The sequence below is a fragment of the Panthera pardus genome, unplaced genomic scaffold (genome assembly GCF_024362965.1).
Source record: "Panthera pardus isolate Hobbes unplaced genomic scaffold, ASM2436296v1 HiC_scaffold_6, whole genome shotgun sequence".
Classification (NCBI taxonomy): domain Eukaryota; kingdom Metazoa; phylum Chordata; class Mammalia; order Carnivora; family Felidae; genus Panthera; species Panthera pardus.
In genome coordinates, this window is record NW_026526991.1 from 100,139,093 (window position 1) to 100,149,642 (window position 10,550).

The following is a 10,550-nucleotide window of genomic DNA, read 5'->3' on the forward strand; positions in this document are numbered from 1 at the left end:
ATATTTTAAATCTAAATACCTTGAACGATTATTAAGGATTCATGTTGTCTGGCTCTGGCATACTGGCCGAGTGGGGCATTAACTCGTGAAGATATAGCTCATGATGACTTACTTGTCAAGAAAGGAATTTGGATCTAATGTTTCCATGGTCAACCTTAAATAACCCATCCACTCAGTCGGATCAGATGGTCCCTGTAGCCACACCATCTTGATGAGCCCCAGCAACAGTGTTCTCAACATCAGACCTAGACGGTGGCCTTTTATGGAAGGATCTGTCCGCTGGCAGCTGCTTTCCTCCCAATTGTTCAAGTTCAGGTTGTCTCTACCAGGCAGTGAGGTAGACAAATTCTGGGCCCAGACGTTTTCTAATAATAGAGCTTGAGGAGATTTAAAGTTCTATTTGAGAAAAATTAAATAAGGCAAAAGAGAATAAACAAGGAAAAATCATGAGTGTGCCTTGCGAGTGGAAGGAGGCTGGCCCAGATCTCCTCCCCAACAGAATGGGAAGAATATTTCACATTTTAGGGCTAATGTGCGTATCTTTCCCTTTGGCCTTGTGGAAAGAACACTCTTTCACTTTGCGTTGTGGCTGCGGGTAGGAGAGTTGGCTGAGATTGAATATGCCTGCAGAACACGAAGCAGGTCTGATTATTTGAGAAAACCAGCCCATTTTTAAACCCCTGTTCGGAGAAACTCTGTAGGGGTATGGTGTGTGAAGTTTTTACCCGAGAGGCCTCTACGGCCTAATGGGGTGCAAATCCAGCTTTGCCATTTGCAGCTGAATTAGGCAAGTCATTTACCCTGTCTGTGACTCAGTTTCCCCAATAGTTAAATGGGAATAGTAATACTATCTATCTCAGAGAGATGTTGTGAGGGTAACATATGTTAATATTATAAGGCATTTATTTACTTATTCATGTTTATTTATCTATTTTGGGAGAAAGAGAGAGATCCTTCGCGTGTGTAGGGGAGGGGCAGAGAGAGGGAGAGAGAATCCCAAGCAGGCTCCGCACTGACAGCAGACGTGGGACTTGATCTCATGAACCGTGAGATCATGACCTGAACTGACATTGAGGGTCAGACGCTTAACCAACTGAGCCACTCAGGCACCTCTATTGTAAAGCATTTAGAACACCATCTGGCACCTTGTCAGGGATGGCTGGCTAATACAGTTATCACCTGAATTACAGACACCAGCCTCTCATTGAAATACCTTTGTAGGATTATATTTTAATGTTTTGACCTTTGCCTTTCACATTGCCCCAATGCAATAGTGTTTCTATGTAAACCCCAAGAAAATGAGTGACCTAGGTCTCGATCTCCTCTTTATTTGCATGTGGTTACAATTTATAAATACACTTGCTGTTTTCCTCTCCCTCCAAAACTCTCCCTTCTACCTAGTAACTGTATCCAAACCCCCAGTTTTTAGTGACTCCCTTTCTAGGAGGAGAGGGGAGGGGTGGTCCTCCATGTAACTCCATCTTCTACAGGGTCTACTTCAGTCCATGTGAAGTGTGGGCTCTCAAAGGGCCTCTGAAGCTTGGGGATGAGCACCACGAATCTGCTGGAGGTCCCGCTGATGTCCTTGCAAGTGGCCATGTGGCTGTCCTCCTTCTGTGCCCTGCTTAGGGTGCAGAATGCTGTGGCGGGCAGCAGTTAGCATTGTTTGCCCTGTCCGTGCCCGAAGCCAGGCCAGTGCAGCCCCGGCGGGCAGGAGGGTCTGCAGTGAAGTCTCAGGCCTGCACAGGAGGCGGTGAGAGTCTTGTGGCACGTACATACCCAGCCAGTGCCCGGCCCTGCTCTCAGAGATGCGTCTCAGGCCCGGCCCCTCAGGGTCTGCCTCTCAGGGGCCCTATCCAGGCCCTCTGTCAGTCCTGTGTGGTAGGGCAGCCGCAGGGAGAAGATGCTCTTGCACCTCCCTTCTCCTGGCTTTTCCCAGACACCAAGAGGCATGGGGGACAAATTGGGTCCGTGGCCCTGTTAGAGGGCATGGCACCCCAGTGTCTCTGTTTCAGCCAGGTGCCAAGCTTTGCCATCCTCCTGGTAGGGTGTAGAGAGCCCGGGGGGGCCTGGGGCACCCTCTTCAGGGGTGGGGTATGGAGGTTCTGGGGGAGCAGGGGGGTCTCCAGGGCCCCGTGCTCCCCCCAGTACTGGCCCGTTGTAGATGTAGATGTTGCCAGTGACAGTCACAGACCCGCCGGTGACATGAATGCCGTTGGTACCTGTGGGAAGGGAAGCAGAGTGAGAGGGGCCGACGGCTAGCTGTTGGAGTCTCTGTTTTGCTCTGCTTCTGTCTGGCTCACTTTCTCCTCTTGCACACCATCCTCCCACCCCACCCTTCCATGCCCCCTCTTCTCCCTCCTGCCTGCCCCATGCTCACCATGGGCCACCTGGCCTTGCTCTGGGAGCTCAGCCTCCAGCTCCCTGGCCTGGCTTAGAGGACTCTGCTGCTGTAGCACCTCTTCCTCCAAGCCTGGGGTCGCTGGGAGCCTGGCCGAGGCCGGGGCCAAGTCTCCAGAGAAGGGCAGAAGTGGCTTTACCAGGTCAGGGAAATGTGGATTGACCCTTGGAGGTTCCCAACTTCCATCAGCAGTATTTGATTCCTCTCCCTGCAGGAGAGAGGCAGAGAATCAACCAATGACATGGGCCTCAGACTCCATCGTTCTTTAATTCCCACACCCCACCCCATGCTTAGGCAGCTCATTGTTCTCTCTTCCACTTCTTGCTCCCTGCCACAGGGCCTTTGCACTTGATGTCCCTCTTCCTGGGGCACTTTCCCCCAGATATTCTGATGGCTGTCTCCCTCATTTCTTCAGCTCTCTGCTCAAATATCTGTTTATCAGAGAGGCCCTCTCTGTCCACTCTAAGATAACATACCCCCATCCTTTGCCACTGTCATTCACTGTCCTACTACCATGCTTTATTTACCAATTATCACTACCTGATAAATGTTTGTCTAACTTTATTCTTGCTCCGCTGGCATGTAACTCCAGGAGGGTAGGTACTTTGTTTTGCCCACTGCTATATCCGTGGTGCCCAGAATGGTATCTGGCACATGGTATACGCAATCAGTTATTAGCTGAATGAACACTGAAGCCTGCACACTCTTATCCTGCCTACCCCACCTGTTCATGTATCCCCGTCTACCCCTCCTTGTGGCCTTCTCAGCCTCCCCCATTACCTCTGGACGCCTCTTGAGCAGGGATCCTGCAATGGAAAATTAAAAGGGTGTGGAGCCTCCGGTATGGCTTTCACCCTTCCCCCACACCACGATGTTGCTCCCCACCCTGGGGTCACAGAAGGAACACGCTATCTTTGCCCTTATCTCCAGCCTCAGAATGGGGGTGCTGGATGGAGATGATGTCCATGCTGAGGGCAGGCACTGGGAGTCTTAAGGGTGTGGAGGGACAGAAGGGTTAGCCCTGAGGAAGCTGACTGTTCCCTCCAAACCCCCTTCCCCATCAGGTGGGGACGGACAGCCGGCCAGGCCTGCGTCCCTGCCAGCATCCAGCTCCTTCCTACCCAGCTTCCTGCAGAGAGAGGGGTGGCTCTTCCAGGAGCAGGCCAGGACCGTGGTGAGGAACAGGAGAGAGGCCAGCGGCAGCAGGATGGCCAGCACCAGCACGGTTCCTGCCAGGACAGCAGACGGGACAGCCGTGACGACCCCAGGAAGGGTAGAAGGGGAGGGAAGCTAAGGAACAGCTTTCTGGTCCTCTGGACAACTCAGAGAAAAGGGGCGGCAGCAGCTTTTCCCTTCTAGACCCACTGCAGTTCCTAAAGGCAGAATTGGAGAAACTTCCCTTGGGTTACAGAGAAGGGGAACTAAGTTGGACTGGGGCAGGCCCTCCTGACTGCCGGGGGAAACTCAAGCGAGGGTGGAGATCTCTGGAGGGCATGGATGGTGGCCACCATGTAGAGACCAAGGACGGGGGCAGTCTTGTGGGTGAGGACAGGAGTGTGGGCACTTGGTTTTCCAGGGTTGGAAGTGGCGGTGGAAGGCAGTACAGGGAAGGTGGGACTTGGGTTTGTAAGCAGACTCGGGCCACAGGGTAGAGCCACATTTCTGTGGACGTGACCATCTTAGAGAGAGGCTGCTATAGGAGCTGAGATTGCCCCTCTGTCTCTGTGGGGGTGTTTACAGGGGTGGGGGAGTGGGGCTTGCAAAGTCTCCATCCCCTGGCTCAAGGCAGGCTCCAGGAGGGGAGGGAAGGGAGGCTGGGAGCTGGGATTCTCAGGTCTTGGTGTGTAGCAGTGGATAATTTCTGTCTTTCACAGAAGAGTCTAGAGTACCCATCAGCTGTACCTGGGGAAGGTCAGGAAGACTTGGACATTTGTATACTGGGAGCTGGCCCTTTCTGATCCACCTAAACCTAGGGCCTGAGGGAGCACAGAATGGGAGGTGTGGGAAAAAACTGGACCTGGCGTCTGAGATGTCTGTGTCCCGGCCCAGTTGGGTGACTTTTTAAGCCATTCTACCTCTTGGAGCATCAGTCTCCTCAAAGATACAATGAGGGGGGTTTGGTACCTACTGTCTAAATTTCCAGCCCTAGGGGCGCCTGGGTGGCTCAGTTCGTTAAGCGTCTGACTTTGGCTCAGATCATGATCTCGGTCCGTGAGTTCAAGCCCCGCATCAGGCTCTGTGCTGACAGCTCAGAGCCTGGAGCCTGCTTCCGATTCTGTGTCTCCCTTTCTCTCTGCCCCTCCCTGGCTCGTGCGCTCGCTCTCTCTCTCTCTCTCTCTCTCTCTCAAAAATAAGTAAACATTAAAAAAATTTAAAAAAATAAAATAAAATTCCAGCTCTAAAGTGCCAGGTATATTTGATACATGGTTAAAAAGTACTAAGAGGACAAGGAAAAAGATGATATAGCTGAATGAAAAATCAAGTGACAAAATATTCAAATGACTCCACTTTTAGAAAACCAATTCTATATATAGACATCCATTGAAAAATGTCTGGCAGGATATATTAAAAAATGTTAAGAGTGGATATGCTAAGTGATGGTCCTGTGAGTGGTTTTTAGTTTTACTTCTCTGAATTTTCTTTTTTAAAAAAATTTTTAGTGTTTATTTATTTTTTGAGAGAGAGCACATGTGCAAGTGGGGAGGAGCAGAGAGAGAGGGAGAGAGAAATCCCAAGCAGGGATGAGGGGCTCGAACTCACAAACTGTGAGATCATGGCTTGAGCCGAAGAGTCAGACGCTTAACTGACCGAGCCAGCCCAGTGCCCCTGTTTCTCTGAATTTTCTAATTTTCTATGGTGTGCGTGCATTATGGTACACGCTCTGGAGTAAGAAAGAACTGAGTACAGGTCTTTGTAATACCAGATACCAGTGAGTGATCTGGGCCAAGTCCCATAACCTCTCAGCCTCAGTTTCCTCCTGTCCTCAGTGAGGATAATAATAGAACTACCGTTGACCCTTGAACAATGTGGGGGTTGGGGGCGCTGACCCCCGTGTAGTCGAAAATCCACGTCTAACTTTTGACTCCCCCCAAACCTTAACTACAAATAGTCTACTGTTGACCAGAAATCTTACCAATAACACAGTTTGATTCATGCATCTTTTATATGTTATGTATTATATACTGTGTTCTCGTGATAAAGTAAGCTAGACAAAAGAAAATGTTATTAAGGAACTCATAAGGAAGAGAAAATACATGTATAGTAATGTTCCGTATTGATTGAAAAAAAAAAAGCCACATATAAGCGACCCGCTCAGTTGAAACCCATGTTGTTAAGGGTCAGCTGTACTTTACAGGGTCATTAAAAAGATTACATGAGCTAGTGATTGTCAAGTGCTGGCAGAGTGCCTGATGCCCTAGCTCTCAATAAATGAAAGCCATAATTATAAATATTTGGTAATTTTTAAAAAGTTAATAAACTCTCTCCCTGCTAATCATGTTTACAGTTATTAGAAATACCCCTTAATCATCTGTTAGGCTAGGAAACCAGCAATGTCACAGAAAAGAAACAAACAAAACAGTCAAATGTGGGATGAACTCTCTAATAATGAAAGTGTGTAATCTAGTAAAGAGATTTTTGGTCTGGTAAGTGGGTTATATGATGGTGGCATGTCCAAGACGAGGACAGTAATGTCAGTTACAATTACATCTCAGGGTAGGAGTGTTCCTTGGCATAATAGTACATGTAACTTACAAGTTATGTGTATAATACATAACTTAAAAAGAATGTGTAGATCAAGCTTGCCTAGGGATACTCCAATTTTTCCTTAGGGAACTTTTCTGCTTGCCCCAATTCTGAGAGAAAAGGATTGATTAATCTTTTCCCCATCTTTTTAGCTGGGAGAAATGAAGGCATTTTCCCAGATTCCCCCCATGTGCCCCTGGGCCCCAGACTCCTCACCTGGCATCTCAGGGGACTCGAGTGGATTTCTGCAGCTGGTGTCAGACTGGGCAGTGCCTGGAACTGCCTCTACCAGACCCTGTTCCTCACACCTGTGAAGGAAAGGGAAGCCCAATTCAAGCGGGCACAGGGCTGGAAGTGGAGGCTAGCCCATGCATGCGAGCATAAGGGTGGTCAGCAGCTGAGACTTCTGGGATGGTGGGAGTACAGGGTGGGGGTGCACTCACCTCGTGTGGGGCTGGCAGCGGGCCCTGGGGGAGGAGGTATTCTGGAAGTGCCCTGCCTTACAGGGAACACAGTTTCTCTTAGCCTCCCCGACTTCATCTGGCAAGAGAAAAGCAAGGCCAGCCAGGGTGAGTGGGCAAGGGGCGTCTCTCCACGCTGTGAGTTTCCTTTATTCCCACTGAATGGCCCTCCCTGCCCGTAGCACCTTTCCTGATCTTCCTCTGGCCCGAGCCTCCCTGAGCTGAGAGAAGCCTCCTTCTGAGGCCCCGAATCTGTCCCCTGTCCCCGTTCCATTTCTCTGCAGACCCCTTCTGTGGGCCTTTAGCCCAGGGAGGGAGAGGAGGCTCTTTATGTCAAAGAGAACTACCTGGGGGCTCCCTACAGATGAAGTACACGCTCCTGGCCCCATTCAAGATCACTGGCACCCAGTCTCCTCCCCGCCTTCTGCCCACGGTGGCCTCTGACCTTTGAGCTCCACCTCGGTGCCAGGTGGGCAGTTGGAGAGTGGCTCGCAGTGCACACACTCGGTGTCCCAGTGCACGCAGAACATTCCGGGCTGGCAGCGGCACTGGGTTTTCTGTTTGCTGGTGCAAGGCACAGTCTCCTCGAAGCCCAGCACTGGTGGAGAGACAGACAGGGGAGCTCGGTGGAGGGGCTGCGCTCCAGGAGATCCCAGCCTCCCCGGGTACATGGCCACTCACTCTGGTCACAGGGGCGGCACATCTGGCAGAAGGAGAGATGGTTCCAGTGCTCGTTGTAGGAATTCTCGGGGCACATGGCACACACTGTGTTCTGGCCGCGGCTGCATTCCACTGAGACACGTGTGCCTAGGATGTGAGCGAAGCGATCCGGGTGTCAGGGGAGCGGGGCTCCCACCCTCACCTCTGCTGCCTGCCTGCCGTGTGACCCTGCCCTCTTGGGGGCCACGTCCGACGGATGGCCGGCTGCTTTCCTGATGCAGGAGAAATGCCTCTCCTTTCCAGGGGAGATGGTGTCTGTCTCCCCTCCGAGGCGGTAAAGGTGGGCTGGAGTGCCCTGTAACCCACCTCCCGTCCCAGGCATCCTGTGGCCCTCGGGTCTCACCTGGGGGGCAGCGGGAGCAGCAGACCCGATGCTTGGGCTCGTAGTACTCCTTTTCCCGGTCCTGGCACGTTTGGTTCTCCGTGTGGTATGGGGGCGCCTTCAAGGGGAGATGGAGGTGGGGGGAGAATTGTCCAGGGGGCACCTGGGGAGGGCAGAGGGACTAGAGGGAGGGCTGCCCAGACCCCGCTTCCCCTCCGAGTCTGCCCTCACCCACCTGCGCCGGCCCCTCCCTCATCAGTGGGGCCTGGGATGCTGCCAGGAGACTGCAGAGGCCCAGGACGAGTGGCCCCCAGGCCAGGCCGCAGGGGGAGGCGGCCCACGGCAGGCGCATGGCGGCCAGTCGGCCAGTCGGCCAGATGGGTGGAGGCCTGGGGGGTAGGTGGGAGGCCTGCACGTCCCGGGCAGTGGTGGCAGCGACCTCCCCCCCGAGCCCAGGGTCTGGGACAAGGCTCGGGCTGACGTGCCCCTGGGGCCGAGCGCCCGGGCCTGGCCTGGCCTCCAGGGCTCCAAGAGCCGGGCTCAGGAAGTGGGAGTGGAGCAAGCCGGCCTCGGGGCGGGGACAGGGAGCGCTGGGAGCAGAGGCAGCTGTCGCAATCGGGGAAGAGGAACAGGCTTGGCCGCCCCGATGCAGGGCGGGAGGGGGCGGCCGGGAAAGCACGTGAGGGCAGCAGGGCCGGAACCGGGCCTCCTCCCTTCTTCGGAAGCCTGGCCGGGAGGAGAGGACCGCTAGGTGGGAATGGGCCACAGAGCCAGTGGACAGTGCCCAGATGGGCTTCCGAGAGCAGGGCAGAGCTGACTCGGAACAGAGGGCGAGCCGGAGCTGGGTCCAGCTGGGTGCCAGATCTCAAAGTGGAAGGGCCTGTGAACGGCAGACACGGAGAGTGCAGACACCCGCCGAGGCCCACGGCCAGCCAGCTGCAGCATCTGGGAACCAGAAGTCCCAGTTGGCATCCATCTGGACTCCTGGGGGTTCCTGCCTTGTTGTGTGACTTTTAAAGATAAGCTGCAGAGGAATAACAAGCCAGCCAGCCCTTCCGTCCCCTGATCCACCCCAGTGCACGCATTAGTGGGCACAGGTCACCCACAAGACACTGCAGAGAGTGCTGTGGCCTCTGCTCCCTTGTCCTTTGACGACGGAGGACCACGTAGACCAAATTTCCCATGAATAGGGGCGGCTGCACCGGAGCTGGGTAGCCACAGTCTTCAGTCCCAGTTTCCTCACCCAGGAAGGAGCCTCTGAATCCTTCTGAACTGGAGGAAGCTGAGACACCACCAGTCCAGCCGCTTTGCCTTAATCATGAGAAGATGGAGGCTGAGGGTGCCACATAGAGAGAGACCAGGATTCCGGGGGGCTTGGTCTAGTCCCTGCCCGCTTTCTTCCCACCATTTCCCGGCAACCCGTTAACAACAGCCCCTGCCATGCCCCCTTATGCCAGGCTCTCTGGTCTTCAAGTTGCTGTGCTCCTGGCGAATTCCCACCTGTCCTTGAGGCTCGCACGGGCTCTGGGATACACCCCCACCCCAGGCTGCACAGATCCCACGCAGACAGCGGTCTGGGCTTATTCTTTCCCGCCTCACCAGGCTGTGAGCTGTGCAATGGCCTAGACTGCATCTTTAGGACTGGGTCTCAGTGCTTGGCCGAGTCTGGCCCATACCAAGTACACGTTTATGGAATAAACGATGATGCCTTGTCCACATCACATAGCCAGTCTGCGGCAGGACTAGCCTAGACTCCAGAGTTCCCGATTTCTGGGTCCCAAGCTCATTCCTGCCTGAGTTTAGATATTTCACTCTCCTCTCCTGGTGCAGACCTCAGACCTGTACTCTGCAGGCAAATGTTTATATGGACGGTCCCAGGCAGCCCGGAAGGGGAAGAAATACCAGAGGAGCACACCCTGCTCAGGGCTGCCGCTCTTTCAAAGTCCAGGGAATTGGGGGCTGAGACTGGACTCACCACTGAGCTCTTCAATGCATACAGGTATGTGCATGCAGTGGCCTTAGATTCCTTTGCCTTTTTATTATGGAAATTAACACACCACACACACACACACACACACACACACACACACACATGAGGAGAAAATAATACTGTGAACTCCAGCTTCAGCTCATGGCCAGTCCTATTTCTTCCACACAGCCCTCCTCCATTCTTCTGATCTCCTTTTAATTATTTTGAAGCAAATCCCAGACATATATCATTTCGTTTGAAAATATTATAGGATTTTATCGAAAAGAGAGATCTCTCTCTCTCTTTTTTATTATTGAGGTATAACTTATAAACAGTGAAATGCTTGAAGGACACTGATCTGATGGATACAGATCAATGAGTTTTCACTTTTGTAGGTTCTTGTGTATCTCCCCCAGAACATTTCCTGCACTTCAAAAGGCTCCTGCTTCACAGGTAAGCCCTATCTCAGGTCTTTTTTAACCACAGCTTGCTGAACTGTATCCTTTCTGCTGCCAATCTCATGCTGTCACTTCAGTCTTCAAGGAGTCTCTGGGTCCTAAAGAAAGAGCCTTCAGATCTGGACTTTAATCCTGGTCCCAACACTTCCCCTCTCTGGGCCTCTTTTTTTTTTTTTTTTTTTTTTGTATTTGCCAGTCAACTGCTGGTTTGCTTACAGATCTGTCCTCCCCTCTTCCTCTGCTGTTTTGTATCACTGCTGGGAACTACATTTCCCAGACTCCTTTTTCCTCGGGCTTCTGGGTAGTTTCAGCCAATAGGAAGACAGGTGAGTGAAGGACAGGTAGGTGGGAGGAGGAAAGAAGCCAGGCTATTTCTCTGTCTCTCTTTGCTTTCGGACATCGGATATCACCTGTGTTTGCCTGTGTTTCTTCCTTCCCTCCTTTCATAATCCCATCTCCTGTCAGGCAGTCCCCA

General features: G+C 52.7%; 1 protein-coding gene across 1 annotated transcript; it reads right to left on the reverse strand.

Annotated features, from left to right (window-relative positions):
• Window positions 1-1,308: 1,308 nt before the first annotated feature.
• LTBR (lymphotoxin beta receptor) lies at window positions 1,309-8,229 on the reverse strand. Its single transcript, XM_019464758.2, is given in 12 exon segments — window positions 1,309-1,979; window positions 1,981-2,003; window positions 2,005-2,222; window positions 2,381-2,609; window positions 3,182-3,207; window positions 3,523-3,630; window positions 6,362-6,453; window positions 6,589-6,685; window positions 7,052-7,204; window positions 7,288-7,413; window positions 7,670-7,766; window positions 7,884-8,229. Coding segments are annotated over 12 exon segments (1,413 nt in total). The 5' UTR covers window positions 8,001-8,229; the 3' UTR covers window positions 1,309-1,852.
• Window positions 8,230-10,550: the final 2,321 nt, after the last annotated feature.